At 39.2% G+C, this 20,678-nt stretch overlaps 1 protein-coding gene across 4 annotated transcripts in view; it reads left to right on the top strand.

Annotated features, from left to right (window-relative positions):
• The first annotated feature begins 2,201 nt into the window (after positions 1-2,201).
• Positions 2,202-20,678, top strand: part of LOC121009214 (F-box/LRR-repeat protein 21-like) — a 31,963-nt gene continuing 13,486 nt past the window's right edge. Inside the window, exons 1-6 of one of the 4 annotated variants that reach the window (XM_040442180.1) lie at positions 2,202-2,309; positions 3,298-3,346; positions 10,501-10,596; positions 16,006-16,381; positions 17,864-17,986; positions 19,619-19,790. In XM_040442180.1, coding sequence (XP_040298114.1) covers positions 10,535-10,596; positions 16,006-16,381; positions 17,864-17,986; positions 19,619-19,790 — 733 coding nt within the window. In that variant the 5' untranslated portion in view covers positions 2,202-2,309; positions 3,298-3,346; positions 10,501-10,534. The remainder of the gene's footprint in view (positions 2,310-3,297; positions 3,347-10,500; positions 10,597-16,005; positions 16,382-17,863; positions 17,987-19,618; positions 19,791-20,678) is intronic. The other 3 variants (XM_040442187.1, XM_040442193.1, XM_040442203.1) reach the window with 3 other exon arrangements.

Genomic DNA, 20,678 nt, shown 5'->3' with positions numbered 1-20,678 from the left:
GTTCACAAAGTTATGGTAGGCGGAGTCTGCCCTTGTTCTGCTGTAGCGCTGGCCAATCGCATTGCAGAGCTCACAGCCTGGGAGAAAAGAACCTCCCAGGCTGTGAGCTCTGCGCTGCGATTGGCCAGCGATACAGCAGAACAAGGGCTGACTCCGGCTACCATAACTTAGTGACTGAAATCTCCGCCTACCATAACTTAGTGAGCGAAGATACCGAAGGGCATAACGGGAGAACGGAGCGGCGCCCAGGGATAATAGTAAGTGCAGTGAGATTCCCGGGCGCCGCTCTCCATGTATGTATACTTAGTTCACATTTTCATAATGGGTGAAAGGTCCTCTTTAAGATTCATTTTGTAATGTAAGGTAAGCTCAGTGACACAGCAGAAACAACAGAAAGCATAGTGTTAATCTGTTGTTGCTGGGCAGAAGTCTAGACCAATCACAGCCGGCTTCTCACACATCAAGAGTCTAGACCAATCACAGCCAGCTTCTCACACAGCAAGAGTTTTCACCAATCACAGCCAGCCTCACACACAGCCTGTGTGGGGAATTCCCCTAGCTGGAATCATTACACACCAGAGAGAGGAGCTGAACAGACACACAGTTCCAGTCAGAGTCCAGTTTTATGGGAACAAGAGGCCAAAATAGGTATTCAAAACAGTTATATAATGTTCCTACTTTTAGTATAGTGATTAGAACTGTATACTGAACCAGTTATATGTGTGTTTACTTACAGTTCCACCAAATACAAATTGGAAGATATAAATTGCAAGCATACAATTGCAAATTGCATCCAATTGCAAACCACAAAATTCACAATCCAAATTCAAATTCCATATTGTAATCCAAATTGCATACAACCATACCAGATCATACTCAACCAATCTGCAAATAGTCACTGCATACTGCAAGTAGAACTATTAGTTAGACCTCAGATATACCTCTCAGGGTACTTTAACACTAGCATTTTTCTTTTCCGGTACTGAGTTCCGTCAAAAGGGCTCAATGCCGTAAAAGAACTGATCAGTTTTATCCCCATGCATTCTGAATGGAGAGTAATCCATTCAGGATGCATCAGGATGTCTTCAGTTCAGTCATTTTGACTGATCAGGCAAAAGATAAAACTGCAGCATGCTACGGTTTTATCTCCGGCCAAAAAAACTGAAGACTTGCCTGAATGCCGGATCCGGGATTTTTTTCCCATAGGAATGTATTAGTGCCGGATCCAGCATTCAAAGTACCTAAGAAAAGGTGAAAAAAATAAATGCCGAAACCGTTTTGCCGGATGACACCGGAAAGACGGATGCGGCATTTCAATGCATTTTTCTGACTGATCAGGCATTTTTAAGACTGATCAGGATCCTGATCAGTCTTACAAATGCCATCAGTTGGTATACGTTTTGTCGGATCCGGTAGGCAGTTCCGACATCGGAACTGCTTGCCGGATCACTCTGCCGCAAGTTTGAAAGTAGCCTCAGAGAGATCACAAAGTGCTTAAATAACTTAAAGTGACATTACAGATACTGAAGAGAGAAATATATCCACCATTTTATGTTGAATGACAAGATTGAACAGTTGAACCACCATCTTATGCATACCGCCATTTTGTGATATCTTTTCAACACGTGTTTTGTACATGGACTATCTGCTGCGGAGGCGGCAGTGTTATATATGAAGAAAAGTTGAAGTTAATAAAGAAGTTATTTGAAGCATTTGGTGTGCTCTTCAAACCTACTGTTTCCATAGAAGGGCGCTAGAGGAATTACAGAATAATAGACAGTCTGGTTAGACTAAAAGTCAGAGATATCAAAATTCTTCTCATGCCACAGCGCAAAAGGCACTTCATAGTGCTGCGCCTGACACACCTAGTATGAAGAAATGGCAGCGATATGCACCGCACATATTGCCCCTCTTTGCGATTTTCTAAAGTTTGGAGGTATGCAGCCACAATATAAAAATATTCTGTTTAGTAAATCAGATTTCCAAGCAGGAAACCCCTCTATATAGGTGTACGTATCAGACAGGTTATTTGAAAATACAGTAGGTTTTCTATAGGCAATAAAGCATTGCTTTCAATATAGATTGAACTTGCAGAGACTGCAGCTCCTGTGCTGGAGCTTTGCCAGGTCTCCTCCTTCCTAAAGACCTCATCAGACAAAGTGACCTACTTTTCAGAGAGAAACACAGAGGCAGGGGAGGGGGCAGAACAGAAGTAGGAGTTGAGTAGTCATCAAGTCACAAACAGTCTGATCTCATGTTCTGCTGAGACATACTGCTATACACATAGAGCCTGGTGAAATATATTGTAGGTAAGCTGTCTTTATTATTCATTCTGTCTTTTATCTGAATTGTTCTGTTCAAATGCAATATCTACAATGTTTGATCCGTCAAATCCTCAAGCATTAGCTTCCTATTCCACAGGCTCACTCCCTCACTCTCTCTCTCTTGCTCTACCTCCTTCCATTCCTGTATGAGTGCATTCAATTCAAATATGTATACTTTTATGTTCTTGTTTAATAAGTATAACATAACATCCTCCATGTGCACATTCCTAACCTTCTATGCTTTAGTCGAGTCCATGTTACTCATTTTTTCTTATAAGAATACACGTTCATTAACTCAATTATTCTAGACAATACAGTAAAGTATGTGTATTGAGTACTACATGACCAAATCTCTATTGCTCATGATATATCACTTTAGATGTATCAGAACTTCTATGTGTATACAGAAGGTATACTGCATGCTTAATTCGCATAAGGAACATATACTGCATATTCTAACTAGAAAGTCACTGGGTCATGTACTTGGGGGTCACATGCAGTATGACGCACGTAGAGAAGGTAGATGGATTAAAACAGGATACCTTTACAAGTATCTGGAACATGGTGGCTTCAGGTTAAGCGGGCAAAAGGGATTTGTAAGACAATTCCACAGAGGAAAACATGGTGTAAAATTACAACCTGGTTAAAACTACAAATGAATCTTAGGCTTGTACATGTTATTTATATCTCTGTCAAGTTCAAGAAGTAGCAGACATTTAAGTTGTCAGTTTCAGAAGACTGAAGCTCTCCATAGACATGCACCACTGTCCATAATTTGGTAATAAAATTATAACTTCATTGATGGGATAATTTACAGAGCAAAGCATGTTATACCCGACTGATGGTCATGGTATTTACTATTAACTGGCAACAATTTTCAATGTACATGAAACATACAGTATAGTGTATGTAATACACAGATAGAGACATCTGTATTTCCTACAATTTATTGGTTCCCAATTTTATCTTCCAGAATCCGCCTTAGGTCTCTTACCGAAAGAGGGTTAAAACTTTGCTTACCGGTAAGTGTATAAGTCTTAAACACTGTAGTGTTGTATATTACTGGACTCTGTGTCACAGTTTAGAAATGTATTTGCTGGATTTAACTTTGAATAAATTTAGTACAGATTTTTTTTTATTTGGTGTCAGGATTAGATGTACTTGATTTTAAACCACGAATGTTGTCAGTTTGCTGGGATGAAACAGAAATATAATTGCAATTAGTGTCAAAAACCCTTGATCTATGTTCCCTCTGTATATATTTATTTATTTTATTTATTTTCTGTTGCTCATATAGCTCCAACATATTCTGCTGTGCAGTATAGAGAATATCATAACCCATACCAGTCCCTGACCCCAATGGGACTCAAAATCTAATGTTCTCTATGTTACACACACAGTAGATATAATTTCATGGGAAGTCAATTAACCTATAAGTATGGTTTTGTAGTGTCAGGGTTAACCAGAGTAACAGGATATATAATCCATGCAAACGCAAAAAACTTTGTTGTTTTTCGTTTGTCAGTTTTGAAGCCAGGACGACAGTGAGCAACAGTGCTAACCACTGAGCCACCTATGTAGCATTAGATTGTTAAGAAATAATATTATAATATTATAAATATATATATATATATATATATATATTCCAGAAAAATGAATGTCACTCCAATAGGTTATGAGAAAATAACTCCTTTAATAACCCGCACAGGTGATTAAAGGAGTTATTTTCTCATAACCTATTGGAGTGCCGTTCATTTTTCTGGACTATAATTGGGGTAAGAAGCCTATTCCCTTAAGGAAGTGCACCCAGACTTGCTTATTAGCCAGTGCCGCCATTTTTCGTTGATATATATATATATATACAGTATATTATAACTATTGAGGCGCTATATGAATGGCTTTTCTTGATGACTCCCCGCTGGTTTATGATCTCACTTTTTTTTTTTTTCTTTGAGGTTGGGCAAAGAGAGTAGAGGATTGTTGGACTGATAGTCTCCATAGGGGCTGAGTTAGTAATGGATCTATCTGACTCCAGTCACCAACTGAATTGGCTGGATGGCAGGAGAAATCAGATAACATTACTTGTAGGCCATGTAGTTGACCAAAATGAATAAAGGATGATTTTGCCTAAGGGAAAAGTATAAAATACCAGCTAGATATTAATGGTGGGAGAGCATGGGGTGTTTAGACATACTACGACATCATACCACAGCTCTAAGAACTGAATGCCAAGCCATACTAGTTACACATCTTTTAGACCCGTTAGTTTAGCGTTGTTAATGAAGTCCCTTTTATTTTACTTTTTCCTATGTATTGTACTTTTGTAACAGCAATTTGTAAGCAAAGTTGCTAAGTCATAGTAAACTATTAGATTTTGTGATGTTGTCCTGTTGATGGAAACTGGTTGTATTTAGCATTGTATTATACTATATGTATAACAGTGTGTTAGCTACAGAACACCTGAGTTTAGTCCCTTCTGCACTTGATGTGCACTGGGTGGGAATACTTTCAGCACTGGTAGGTGTCCCAAGTAGGTAAGTGTGGGGTCCCAATGAGTAGAATACTGTAGTAGACTTTGGACAGCCTTGAGTAGTATTTGGAAATCCTTCTGTACAATAAGCATAAGCCAAGCCTTGGGGTAGTGACAGAAGTGTGGCACCCAGTCTAGTGTGCCATGATAATATTTACTAGCAAGAGGATGCCTTTACTCTGTGGTATCTTATTTGTCTTTTTTAATTTCATAGCGCCAATCTACTCTGCAGTTCTGCAGCAGTTCTCTGCTCTAAACATATATAATTAATCTTCCATCAAAAGAATGACTAAATGTCTAAGTAATAAATACCACACTTATTTAAAGGGGTTATGCAAGACTAAACTTTTTTAAGAGTCTGGCTGGACCCACGATGGGGTTCATACATACCTGGCCTCCGCCGCTGGATTTTGGCTGCATCCACCTTGTCATGTCCTGAATCTCTGGGAATAAACGTCATGTGACTGCTGCAGCCAATCACTGCTGCAGCTGGGATCTGTCACCCATGCAGCGCATGACCCATTGACATACTGCATGGATGACAGGTCATCACTGTGGCCAGTGATTGGTTGCAGCAGTCATGTGATGTCCTTCAACAGGATGTTGATTCCCAGAGACCAAGGACCCACGGAGTCAACCGTGCAGTGAAGCAGCTGGAATACAGAGTCTGGGACCTAATAAGTATGAACTCCACCGCGGGACCAGCCACTCTGAAGAAGTCTGTTAAAAATATTAAGCCTCAGATAATCCCTTTAAGGGACCATATTAGAGGTAAAAATAAAAGTTTTTCTATTTTTTCAAACATTCTTCCATCAGTCCAATTAAGGCTATGTTCACATGACAGTGAAGAAAATCATCCGTGATATGGTTAAACTGTTTTTCATGGCTGTTTTTTTATGGATGCATTTCTGAAAAACAGCTATTAAAAACAGCTGTTGGGCCGTGAAAACTGACAGAATAGGACAGGCCCTATTTTTGTATTCACAGTGCATTAAAAAACTGACGTGAATATACCCATATACATGTCATTGTTTTCAAAACAGGCAGGTGATGGACGTTAAAAAAATGGCCATTGCACAGCTGTTTTTTTTCGCTGTTGTGTGAATAAGATCTAAGATTTGGGGTCCTAATCAGAGGAAAACTGCTCTGTAACAGTGGTTCCTGCTCAAATTGACATGGCTTTGTTCATGCATTACATAGCCGGCTATTAAGGCTAGTTTCACATTTGTGGCACAGCATTCCGGCAGGCTGTTCTAGCAGAGAACAGCCTGCTAGAGTTCTCCGAATCCTGCATTAGCAGATGTTACCAGAATGCCCACCAGCCCCATTAACTATAATTAAGTCAGGCAGAGATGCGGCCGCTACCCAACAAATGTGTTGCGATTTGTCCAGAAAAAAAACCTTGCCCGCTGATTTGCGGGAGTCCACATCGGAACAGCCTGTCGGAAGGCTGTGTCACAGATGTGAAAGAAGCCTAATTTGAATGACCAGCAAGTAATGCTACAATAAGTGACCAAACAATGGTTCAAAAGATTTAGCTGGGGGCATCTGTTTAGCCATGGAAATCCAATCATCGCCCTGTTAATGTTGATTCTAGAGTTAATTTGGGAATGTTGGAATATTTAATGTTCTTCAGTGACCCCGGTCTGTAAACCTGTGTGGTCCACTGACTACTCTTTAGATGTTTCCATTTCAAAATAACTTACAATTGACAGGAGCAAAGATTTTACCTCAGCCCATCAGTAAACCTATTTTACTGTTAATATTTGTCTATAGATTACATCACTGTCTGATGTTGGATATTTTCTGTGTCTGAAAAGATGCAGCAGATAACAGCCACATGTGGGGTATTGCTATCACCAGGAGAACCAGTTTAAGAACTTGTGGGTGGTTGTCTCCAGTGGCACAAGTTTGGCACAACGAAGGGTATTCAAAAAATGTTTTAACTATTTATTAAGAATTTCAAGACAAATGACATTACTTTTCTAATAGTGTCTTTCCTTTGTGATGCATTTTTCCCAGAGCCACGCCAAATTTTTAACACCATCAACAAAAAAGATTTTTGGTTGAGCATGTGACTACTGATGCACTGCTGCTTTCACATTGTTATCACATAAAAATTTTCTTCCCCTTAAAGCTTCTTTCAGCGGTGCAAAAAGGTAGAAATCAGATGGTGCTAAATCCAGATGGTCATTTTCGAATATTTCAATCCACTCATGGATGACTCTACGAGAGAGAACTTTAGCCCAATACTGAACACACATGGGGACATAATTGCATTACAAATTTTAGGGTGCTTTTTGTCCTAATATTTTTCTCCCATAATTTTTATTGGAAAAAATGCAATTCTGTGAAATAAATGTTCAAAATGATCACATAACCTCCTAAATTAATTCCTCGAAGGGTGTAGTTTCAAAAAAGGGGTCCTTTGGCGGTACTTGTTATGTTTTAGCGCCCCAAGCCTCTGCAAACCTGAAACAATGCAAGAAAAATATATTCAGAAAAGGCCCTAATAAGAGGCTCCAATAAACTGCAGAATCAGGGTGATAAAAAATGAGTTTTATTTCTCCCCAAAATTTACATTTTTAAATGTCTCTACCTCTCATGCATTCATTGCTGTGAAACACCTAAGGAAGGGGTAACAAACTTTTGAAATGCCATTTTGAATACCATGAGGGGTACCACCATCAAATTTTAGCAACAGTTATTGCTACCATAGGTACAGCAACTACTGTACTATACTTTACTAACTATACCATAAATCTATGTAACAGAGTAGAATATAGTGCTGTCATAGACAGCTGTCACACAGTAGGAAAATAAAATGCTGTAAAGAGTTTTATGTAGCACATAAATTAGTTATAAGTCCATCTGATTAAGCACACAGTACAAAGAGGAAATAAGATGGCAATCTTCATATTGGAATCACAGATATTGATGCATCACGATCTGCCTCACGAACAAGTGGAGTTTTATGTGCTGTGTCTACTGTGTGGTAATCAGGTCAAGGTCGTGATTTTTGGAGGTCTGCAGCTCCTAGATGCACAATGCCCGACTCGGCTTTAATTTGCACAGTCGGAACTCATGTAGAGAAGCTTTTTTCTATTCCTAATATAAGCTTTCAAGAAGAAAATAGCTTTAAAGTCCTACTTATACAAGCACCAGCAATTGCTTTTTATCATAGTCTTATTTTGTATTGAGCCTTCTAATTCATTCACAAATAGTAAGCAATAATGTTATCTGAATGCAGATATTTTTATGAATCATGGAGCGGCAATAATGTCTAATCTATGTAATAGAGGCATCTATTTTAACAAATGTAGGCCCTAGAATATTTTTTTTTTGTGATGCACTCATGGAAACTCTATTAATCCGGGACTGATTGTCTAAAATTACTGGTAATCTGACATTTATGTAGGTACTTGTAAGTACTTGTCTGTAAGTCTGAATTTTCCTTTTTCTTCATATAATTTCTGTTCTATTTTTGTAAACCATGCTTATGAAAAGTGCATTTTCTTTTTTTCCCCTGGATATTATAGGTGGTGTAGGGCATCTTATGAGCAATGCTTCCTGGGAAATGGTAGGCAAATTGGCTATTCTCCAGAATAATGAAACGGTCTCTTTAGTGCCACCTACGGTACATAAAGCTATCCTATAAGTCAATGTTCAACCCATTAGAAAGCCTTGAAATATGACTTGGAATAGAAGTTAAATCAGAGATGGCATCCCTGTAGACAGGACTGTTTTGTAGTTTTCGTTACCTATAGGTGCCATTAGAGAGACAGTTGTACTTTTAAATTCAAGGCTCCCTGTGGCAACTTTTTCCAAATGTGGTACCTTATTGACTAAAAATATGCTGCCACCTATTCTGACTCATTGTGGTGCATTAAAATGAAAAAAACTTGAATATTCACAGTAGAGTAGCCAAGAGTGACTATTAAAATGTCATAAGATACCATCTTCCCAATAAGCTAGTTCATCAATTTTCAACTTCTAAGTACTGTTATATGATAAAGCCCCAACATCTTCATGTACCATGAAGTCTAGGGGCATAACTATAGTGCAGATGGAGGAGTTGCCACGGGGCCCTAGGGCTAAATACTGCCCAAAGGTCCATCTGCCACACCAGAAGAACCATGAATCATTATTTAGACAGTACTTCCCACAAACGATAATTTAGAAGACCGCACCAACGAACCGTTCATCTGGTAACCAGTGTCCCCTTTAAGCAGGCAAATTATTGCTAGCAAGCGTTCATACAAACAATTGTTAGCAATAAACTGCTCAAATATTTTGAAGTATAAAGGGGCCTATAGGTCAGGGATCTGAAGGTGTCCAGATACCTTCCATAGCTGTTAGGTAAACACTTGTTCAACCAACTGCCATCTCTTGCTCAGTTTAAGAGTGAATGTGTTTTTAATGGGGTGAGAGAAAAAAGTCACAGCCAGACACCTCTTACAGTGGCTTATCTCCTTGAAGTACAAAAGGATTTGGCGATAAAATTCAACACACCCAGTTTTTCAAGGAGATTTGGGAGCACCCCATACACATTAGATGATTGGCTGGTCCTGCTGAAAATGGAGGGTTCCTTCCCGACAGTCGGCTGCTCGTTTAGTGAAGGAGGCCACGCATTTACATGCAGCGATCTTCTTCACTGTATGAAGATGGGAGATCGCTATAGCGATCCCTCCTCCTTAGACAGAATCATGGCTTCTGAGCAGTAGATCGCTGTTTAGACAGCATGATCTGTTGCTCAGAAGCCATGATCGGTGGTGGATTTAAAAGGCCAGATGATCAGGAACAGTCGTTCGCAGGAACGGTCATTGCCGATAATCTGAACAATTATTGGTGCATCTAAATTTACCTTTAGGGTGCAGCCAACAATAATATAATGTGTAGTGCGGGCCTTTAAGGTTTATTAATTGTCTGATTTCAACTTTGTGGCAAATATTTGGGTTGGGTCACAATTAGGTCTGTTGAAAAGGACTTGCACACCCCCTAATATCTTTGGAGTGAACCAAATCTGAAAACCAGGCTATATTTCAAAACTGCAGTAACTGATATCACTCAGGGTATGGCCACACGGTCAGGATTCCTGATGCAGTTTTGGAAGACAAAAAAAGGAAAGAAAATATAGATTACTTCGTTTTTTCGAGTTCATTCCTGTCTTTGGCTTCCAAAACTGCAACAGGAGACCTGACTGTGTGGCCATACCCTAACACTCTTGTGGCAGAATGGACACAAATTCCTATAGCCATATTCGAAAATCTAGTGTAAAGCCTACCCAGGAGAGTGTAGTAACATGCATATTAACGCACATAATTCTAAAATGAGTTCATATGGATGTCTGACCATGCAGTGTATATATGCACATTAATTGTCAACTCTTTTGTGCCATGGACAATATCCAGCATTTATTGGTAACTTTGAGAGCGCATACACAGAATGAGTATTTATTGTTGGTTAATTAATAAAAATGTTCCTTTTTTTTACTTGTTGTTTTAACATTTTTGTTTGTCAGTGTCTTCTCCTATCTATCGTTCATGGATATTTGTAGTAATACAATGTGTGGTCTTTGTTAAATGTGAGTGTCCTACTCTTGATATATTCTGATGGGCTTGTTTTTGTGGTATTCTACTGAGGTAGGAAGTCAAGGTGGACGGATGCTGGTGAATGCCCCATGGCAGCGGCTACCTCAGTTCATTCATCAAGTACAAGCTATAACTTGGAAGCATTTTTTAGGTAAGAAATTTGTTTCCCAAAATGGAAATACACTTCTTACTCTAGGAAAACAGGTGTGATTGAGTCTACAGTGCCATCACTTGATTATTCTAGTTTAAAGTGAACACCACTTACAGTAGTTGTTTTCTTTTATTTATGTAAGTTTAAAGGAGTTGTCCAAGTTATATTTATTGATGACCTATCCTCAGGATAGGTCATCACTATCAGATCGACCCCCGCCGATCAGCTGTTTGAAGAGAAGGCGCGTGCCGTGCCAGCGCTGCCTCCCCTTCACTGTTTAACTTCTAGCCGTTGCATCTGCAGTGGTGAGCAGGTGTAATTACACCCAAGCAGTCCCATTCATTTCAATGGTACGGATCGCTGTATAGAAGCTGATCTGTGCGGGGTGCCGGGTGTCGAACCCCCGCCGATCTGATATTGATGACCTATCCTGAAGATAGGTCATCAATAAATATAACTTGGACAACCCCTTTAAAATTCTGTGGGGATTCAGCTATGTTTTTACCTAAATCCCTTGAAAAGACAGAAGCTGCAGACACCAGTAGGAGGAGCACAAGTGCTTGTTGCAGACTGTATTATTAGTGGGTTCAATGTACAAAGAGTATGCTCCTACACTTCCTCTAGTGGTGTTGCTAAGTAGTTAACCTTTTAAGGCTCTTGTATGGAATTGGATCTCTGTATCAGAGAAACAGACCTACTGTACAGTAGCTCGAGAGATATTAAGACATTAATCAGCAGGGAGATTTGGATATGAAACTCACATGATGTCAAAATTGAACATTAAATTTAGGTTAAATTGAAAGTTGAATAGCATCTTGGGAATTAAATTATTTGCACATGGTTTCCCTTTATGAGCATATTCAATATTCTCATTCATATATCCCTTGTGCTATTTACGGTACATACAAACCAAAGAGAACACAAAAGAATCATACTAAAGCAGGGGTGCTCAAACTGTGGCCCTCCAGCTGTTGCAAAACTACAACTCCCAGGATGCTCTAATAGCTGTAGGCTGTGCAGGCATGCTGGGAATTGTAGTTTTGCAACAGCTGGAGGGCCGCAGGTTGGGCACCCTTGTACTAAAGTGAACACATCAAAATTATATTGCAGCAGGTCAAGCCTAAATAGTATAGCTTTGCACAGTTAGCCACAAGTGACTTCCAAAATCTGAAACATTCTGCTGTAGATATGAGTGACCATATCTACTTTTGTACTGGTTTCACTGACTGGCCATTCAGTGCTGATAGCTGCAGCCTCTGTCATGGAGGTCAGCAGATCACTTGTTTGTTTATCCTTCTACCCACATTTTATGCTCCTGACGAGCCAAACATGGCGAAACACGTCGAGCGATCAGTGGGGGCAAACCCATGTTTTTTGAATTGCGCTTGATTTGCGTTCACACAACAGTAGTGGTCTGCGTCAATCCAGCCCTCTGTAGTATGTGAACAGGTGCACTCAAGCCTTTTGCTCACACCCAGGTAGTTAGTGTCCCTTGATTCGTGCTCACAGGCCCGACATTCAGATATCTTGTTCATATCTCTGAACAGGTGGTTCTTGATCCTGGTCGGGTCCAATGAGTAGATGTTTATCAATGGATTAGTTTGTTAATTTAGTCCAGGGCCATCTAAACTGGGTGATTGAGCAGAGCACCTCGTCCGTGCCACGGTACACACTTTTGGTTGTGTCAGATTACTACAGCCGGTAGGCGTGGTGTTGCAACCATAAGTAGTGGACCAGAAGTGGATTTCTTGGTGACCTTATCCACACCTGAGCGGTACCGCTGATCGTGGCTTTCCATGTGATACCTCGATCCGCCTTAGGATCCATGGATAGATTTGGTCACTTAGAATTTTTTATATAGTAAGTAGGTTTCCTTTCCTCACACATTTTTAGCAAATTTAATAAAGTATTAGTTTTATCTAATCCCTATAGCGTTCCGTACTACAGTGATTTACATCTATGAGGTTAGGTAGAGTGATGTTAAATTTATTGTTAAAAAAGTTAAGATAAATATTTTAAGTTTAAATCAGCCCCTTTCCCAATTTTACATATAAAGATATATAAACAAAAAAAAATCAGATATCGCTGCATCCAAAAATGTCAGATTTTTTGGTCACCTTATTCCCACTAAAAAAGGAAATAACAGTGATTAAAAGTTGTATGCACCCCAAAAAATGGTACAAAAACACAGTTCATCCCACAAAAAGCAAGTCATCATACAGCTCTTTGAACAGAAATATAAAGTTGACTGTCAGAAAATGGCAATGCAAAGAAATTTTTTTATTTATTTATTTATTTTTTTAAAGTAAACCTATATACAGAATAAGGATGTCACGTCATTTTTAGTGCACATTGAATGCCAAAAAAAAAAACCTTGTTGGGATTGTGGGGGTTTTTGAGTTTAACCCCACAAAGATTTTATTTCCAATACCAGACATGGTAAATTAAATGGTGCCATTAAAAAATACAACATATCCCACAAAAAATAAGCCCTCATATGGCTGTATGAATAGAAAATGTAAAATGTTATGGCGATTGGAACATGGGCAGGAAAAAATGAAAATGAAAAAAAAAATTATAATAATGGTCCCAGTACTTAAAGGCTATGGACACCTTTGGAGGCAAATTTTTTATGATTGCATTTTACTCATTTTAGGCAAAAATCTTTTTTTTTTTATTGGTCTTTATTGAGCAAGTCTGTCACAAAGGGTTAACTGTTTGTCTAGATGTGTGAACAGTACTTTTCACTTTAACTTTGTGCCAGTCATCTAATAGCCCTTATCTCTGATTTACTAAGAGGTCATAAACACTTTTTTAAGCCATCAGTAAGATAAGAACTGAGCTATAATGAGTGCTTATAATGTCAGAAAGCAGAGATAAGGAGCCCATCAGATTAGCTGGCTGACAGTGCAGAGAGAAAATTCAGATCCCTATATTACAGCATCTCAGCCCTGTACAAAAAAACTGCTCCATATTTGTAATAAAGACCAATTTAAAAAAATATTTATTTATTTTTATCTCAAAATCAGTACAATGCAATAATAAATTTAAAAAAATGCCCCCAATAAATACAACAGCATAGATTCAAGAGAATCTGTCATGTACATTGCATGAAATTTACTCCCTCTCCCAAAGATGTATGTAGAAGTGTGAACCACCATACTAGTAATTAAAATGGGACTACCCTCCAGGTGTTTTGTTCAGAAACAATTCTTGTTCACCCTTTCCTTGGCTGTGACCATTGAATCCACTTTTTTGCTAACATTCTGTGGCCTGCAGAGAAGGGGAGTCCTTTTCATCCTGGCCATTTGTTTTGAAGAGAAGACTAACCCGAACTCCAAAAGAGATTCTTGGGTTTTCTTTATGGTGCATATGGTCTTACTTATAGCGTATTTTAGATGAACATATTGTTATCTTGGACTTGGCCTTAAAGTTCTGAAAGATGATTTTGTTTTAGGGAAATGAGTTTAATTTAAAACAAGTCAAAGGCTGTCGTGAGTGGGTAGTTTTCTAGTGTCCATTGTGGAGGAGGATGGTAAAATACCTGAACTTCCATGCAAGAACATATGTTGCCAACCGGTGTCCAATGGGAAGAATAGGTAGGAGAAGTGTCTAGTGAAAAGTAGCTGCAGTCCAGTGAGGAGATTAGGATGGCCTCATGACCAATAAGGGGCTAGGTAGGTCTGATGTGGAGAGGTGGTAGATTATGTAGGCACCGGACGTCTAGTGGAGAAATGTAGGTACATTATGTTGTCCAACTGGAGATAGAAGGACCAGCATACAGTGGTTGGAGATAAGTAAATACTTAAGGGGTAATTTATTAAGACCAGCATTTTAGATGCCGGTCTTAATGCCCCTTGCACTGGTGCATGATGCGCCTAAGTTATATAGAGGATGCGGTATCCACCGCCAGCCTAAATGTACACCAGCTCCCTTGGTGGTGTAGATTTAGATAATTTCTATGCTTAAAAAAGGCGTAGAAAATGATAAATGAGCCTGCCCCCTTTTCCGTACCCTACCCATATCACACCCCTCTTTTTAGACCTGGCGTGAGCAGGGAAAATCCCCATTGCAACTCAATCTGCGACAGATATACGCCAAAAATTGGCATATATCTAATAATAAATGACCCCCTTAATGCTCAGTGGGGAAGGTGAGCAAGTGACCTGATTTCAAATAGAGAGAATAGGCAGATAGCCATGAGTAAGTAAGTACCAATTGTACTAGGAAATGTGTGCAGTGGATGGTAGATAGGTCGCACACATACACATATATTATATTTCACCTAGATTTGTAACCTCATCTATGTAAGGCAACCTGGTAGAAGGGCCTGGATTGAGTTGGGGGCCCTCTGCGATGTCGCTAGATATGCCTAATTTAAGATGAGGCATGCACCTCGTCATAAATTAGATGCATCTGTGGCAGTCCATGCGTCTGGAGTAAAAACTGCACCAGCCTTTGGCTATCGTAATTTTATAGCTAACATTTGCGCCTGTTTCGAGATGCAAATGTAAGTAAATTTGCCGGAACTGGAGTCACGGCCCCGACACAGCCCTCAACACGCCCAACTGGCATACAAGGGGCAAAACTGGCCTTGTGTCAAAATTGTGTTGTGTGGCCGGACATAAAAGGAAACTTGAAACACCTTTTATGTTTAAAAGTGTCGCAAGTCCGTTAGTAAATGTGCCCCATCAATTTGAACTGGCACATTAGGAGAACCTGGGTGAGACCTATAAGAAAGGTCTGAGCCTCTCAGTTAGGGCTCATACACACGAATGTGTGCGCCCAGTGCCCATGCTGCAAACCCATTCTTTCCTCTCTTACCAAGATCCTCTTCCCCAGATTACTTAGTTTGGAGGGGTGGCCAGCTGTAGAAAAAGTCCTCTTCCATTTAAGAAGCAGAATTTCTTTTGTTCCCGTCTCCAGATCTGTGCCTCCACAAGATCACGTCTTGATCGTCTGTTTTCACTTTCTCAGTAGGATTAAGTGCAGATTGGAGGGGGTTTTTTAGCACAAGGGCACAACTTAAGAAAGGGACTACCCGAATGCACTATATATATATATATATATATATATATATATATATATATATTTAGGTCAGTCAGACAAGTGGGTACCAGTATAATAGGTTAGATAAGCTTACAATTTAATGAGCAGAGAGGTATGGAGAAGTTTGAACTGACAGACAGGAAAAGGAAAACAGAAGCTATAACTCTATATGTCTTAAACATGCATGAACATATACACGGCTTGGAGTATTGTTGATTGGTTTGATCTTTTTTCTACTGGTGACAGCAGAAAACAATGGCTGATGTACTGGAGTAAAAAGTCAAGTGAAGCCATACAAGCATGTTACAAATCTATTATGTTACATAATTCTCACTTTTATTATGTTTTTCTTCTCGCCAGAATGAAACGAGGTAGACTGACTGTTACTATTGACAGCCAAGTTGTTGAAGGACCAAAAAGAATAAAGAAACAAAAAAAATATACTCTGTCACCTAAACTTCAGAAATCTCAAATGCAGTCCTGCATGCTGGACTGGGGAAGTCTGCCGCACCATGTAGTCTTGCATATATTTCAGTACCTCCCACTGGTTGACAGGGCCCGTGCATCCTCTGTTTGTCGTCGGTGGAATGAAGTTTTCCATATCCCTGAGCTATGGAGAAAATTTGAATTTGAACTAAACCAGCCGGCTACGTCATACTTGAAGTCTACTCACCCTGATCTTATCCAGCAAATCATTAAAAAACATGCGAACCATCTTCAGTATGTCAGTTTCAAGGTATTGTGAATGTAATAATAGAAACCTAAATTTATTCAACCATATTTGTCAGTGAAAGAAAATGTCTGATATTGATGTTATATTGTGACTCATATCAGCTGTTTGAAGGGACTATGACACTAGGATGAGTACTGCTGCCTCTTCATTGTATGCCAAGATACTGCGATTTCTCTATGTACCTGCTGTACCTGCCTACATGTCCAATTTAGCTTTTAACATCTAAATAGGTCAAATGTTCTGTGTTGATTGATTGAATCCTATATACTTAATACTGGTATGTAATTCCCTACATACAAGTAGAGGTAAATGGTAAAATTCTGGTTTACTGCATATTGTTTTATACAGTGAACTCAATAATATTTCATTATGCAATGTACGTATGTCCAGTGAATAAGTACAGGTAGGTTGTGTTGTCCAGATGGAAAGAGGACTAATGTACAGTAGTTGGAGGTAGGTAGGTACTTAAAGGGGAATTTTTCAAGCTCTGCACAGCAAAATTCTGGCTTTAAAAAATGCAGTGGTCGCCATAGCTGCAATTGTGTGCAAATGGTGAAAACGTTGATTACATTTAGATGCCATGGTCATTTGTGACCACTGCATCTGAGGCGGCTTTCTCTGGGCGCTCTGTGCTTCCAGGGCCTACAGGCTCCCCTGAGTGGAAATCAAGGGAGCAGTTCGATGTCTGCAATAGCCTATGTATCTCTGAGAAAACCCATACTGTTACACCTGTAGTTCTTATGATAATTCATTGCAATGTAAGGCAGAAGCAATCTGAAGATTGCATGTCCAGGTCCCCTAGGGGATCGAAAAAAAATTTAAAAGGTTTTTAAAAAATAGAAAATATATATATAAAAATACAAATCACCCCCTTTCCCCATAATAAAAATAAAATTAAATAAACAATAAACAAATAAAGATCACAGGCATCACCACATCCCAAAATGCATTAATGAATAAAAAGTGATCAAAAGTCATACATATTCCAAAATGGTATAAATAAAAATTACTGATCACCTCACAAAAAATGAGTGCCCATACATTTTTTTCAATTTTTTTTTTTTTCAGTATTAAAACAAAACAAAAACTATATAAATGTGGTATCTTTGCAATTGTACTGACACAGAGAATAAACGGAACAGGTCAGTCTTACACACAGGGAACGCTGTAAAAAGAAACCCATAAAACTGTGGCAGAAATGTGTGTTGTTGTTTTTTTCCAATTCCACCTCTTTTAAAGTTTTTTGCAGCTTCCCACTACATTGTATGCAATATTAAATGGTGCAATTAGAAAGTACAGCTTGTCCCACAAAAACAAGCCCTCATACAGCTATTGTATGTGAATGGAAAAATAAAAAGGCTATGTCTCCGGGAAAGCAAGGAGTGAAAAACAAAAACGCAGGAATGGAATAATCATCCAGGGCTGAAAGGGTTAAGAGAACTATAACCACAATGTATTCTATTGAGTATTTTCTGTATTTTTCAGGTTGATAGCTGCACAGAATCAGCAGAAGCCGCTTGTGACATTCTCTCTCAGCTCGTGAACTGTTCCATTAAAACTCTTGGGTTAATATCCACAGCTAAGCCCAGTTTCATGAATGTTTCCAAGGTAAAAATAACAGGATGCACACTGGTTTCAGTTTAAGTGCGGATAACAGTTCTGTGTATTCAAAGATAATAATAGTGAGAGCATGGTTACCACAGCAACAGCTTTGTGAAGGACATTTGCGTAGAAACATCTACGTCTAACATCTGAAGATGAGAAAGAATAATCAACATGTGAGCAAAGCACATTTTTCGAGGTTCATATTGCATTCTTTTTACAAAATTAGCACACAACCACCCTAATAAAGCACCCCCTTAAAAGAGTCAGCAACATTGGCCAAAATACATTGCCACCCATAGTGCCCCGTGACAGCACTAACCTTATAATACAATAAGTCTAAAGGGCCCCATACACATTAGACTATGGTCAGATAAAGTCACCATTTTTGGCTGAACCATACAACAATCTATTGTGAATGGGGAGCTCCAAATCCTTTTGTTCTGGAAAATAATCTGCTACCAGAAGTGCCTGACAGCAGCTTTCTCCTCTCTGCTTATTGAAAACACATACAAGATTGAATGAACCATGTATGTGTAAGGGGTGGAGAGACAGCTTGTTTGGCTGACAGCTATTGAAGGTGTATGGGCACCTTTACTCTCCACGCACTTGCTCTGCTCCTCTTCTCAACTAGCTTAGTTGCCAACTGTCCTAAATTTGTAGGGACTAGCCCTAATTTCCAGAGACAGTTCCAGAAAATTCAGGCTGTCCTGACCCGAAAATGGGCTGGACAGATATAAGCCTACATGTTGGCAAGTATGTACTTGCATTATTTTACACAAAGGCAGCCAACTATCTGCTGCTCATGGACGTAGCTATAGTGGAAGCAGGGAATCAGCTGCTATGGGGCCGGCCCAAACTCAGAAGGGGCCCACCCAGGAGGAGAACTAAAATATTTTATTGCCAGGGCCCCATCAACAGTATTATACACTATATACAATAACATGAAATACAGTATATACATGTAGGATATAGATGGAGTGGCTGCCGGGCCTGATCTGACAGAGTGATCTTGACTAACCACAGGAGTGGGGATTGCGTGGGAGGAAGAGGTTGTGAAAAAGTTGCTGTGGGGCCCAGGCTGTTTTAGGTAAACCACTGCTTCTGTTACTATATAGTCAGAGATGTGGCATCCTGGGGCAGTGTTTGCAATCTAGAAATGTCCTGCTGAAATTAATACACTTTAGCGGTATTTTAAATGAAAGAACTACCCCTTTAATAAGCTTCTGCTATGACTGAGGACTGAGTGTCTGTGATCTAATTCTCCACTAGTTCCCATAATGATTAACAATCTTAGACAAACAACTTCTCCAAGAGAGCCCTTGGCATCATACTGCAGATTCATGGATAAGCAACTATGGTGTAATGGTTATTGCAAAGAAGCACATTGTAAGAGATGTCAAGCTTGGATATTTCCAACTAGTACAAAGTCAATTAGGCATGTTACTGAGCACCCGGATGAAGAACTGATTAAGTAGGTGGCCACAGTGTGAAAACGGAACATTTGCTAGGTCCCTTACAGATTACAGCAGATAGTTCAGAGTGTTAGCAGCAGGAGTTTTGTAAAACCCGCAGATAAACCCCTTGTTATAAGATATGTATGCTCTCTAGTTAGAAATGATGTCTTCTCTGTTTCAGTCTCACTTCGTATCTGCACTCACTGTAGTCTTTGTCAACTCAAAGTCGTTGTCTTCAATAAAGATTGATGATACTCCTGTGGATGACCCTTCGTTGAAAGTTTTAGTTGCAAACAACAGTGACACCTTGAAGTTATTGAAAATGAGCAGCTGTCCTCATGTATCACCTGCTGGTAAGATAAAGTAGCCTATACTACTCGTGAATATTAATTACCAAAGCTGGGTCCTACATAATTTTTGTCATTGTAGCTTAAATCACTTTCATATAATTTCTTATCCTCATTCCATCTCGGCTGGTAGCTTTCTGCAGTTCTCATTGTACCTGCTCTCATCATGTTTTAGACGTACATTCTAGTTGAAACTAGACAATGCCTCAAACTTAGAACCAATATGATATAAATTCAGTGCACACGCAAATGTGGATCAAAATTATATCCTTTTTTTATTTTTGGCAAGATATTTCAACATAATTTCCATTGTCTCTGCAAAAAGAATGAAAAAAAGGGAGAACATTCATAATTTTAAGAATCATTTCTCAGTATGATGATGATGACGACGTTTCGGTCATAGTGACCTTTTTCAAGTCTCATCAGTAGGTATACATGTATGGGGAAGTGCTGAGACAGCCCCATACATGTACACTAATGAGACTTGAAAAAGGTCACCATGAACGAAATGTCATCATCATTATTATGTTGAGAAACGATTCTTTAAAATATGAATGTTCTCCCTCTCAAACTTAGATTCAGCCATTCAACATGGGCATTTCTCTGGTAAAACACCTGTACTGGCTGTCTAGTAGCCCCTCTTTCAGTATTGTGTGGCATTACATGTCATGTACTACCCCCTGTCTGTGTAAGGTGGGCTGCTCCTTTGGTGTCAGGGAAGGGAGGCTCCATTTTATATTTCTAGTACACTGTGTATTGTACGGGACCATGAAGAATCTCCAGTCCTCATCATAGAAATAATTTACAGCCTCCAGCTTCTAATCCTGTTAAAAGTAGTGACTTGCTTTATCTGTTTCTGTATATCTGCTTATTTGACTAAAATTAATTTTCTCT

Source organism: Bufo bufo, chromosome 1 (genome assembly GCF_905171765.1).
Source record: "Bufo bufo chromosome 1, aBufBuf1.1, whole genome shotgun sequence".
Taxonomy (NCBI): domain Eukaryota; kingdom Metazoa; phylum Chordata; class Amphibia; order Anura; family Bufonidae; genus Bufo; species Bufo bufo.
The sequence above is the reverse complement of the archived record's forward strand: the minus strand, read 5'-3'. Positions and strand labels throughout refer to the sequence as shown.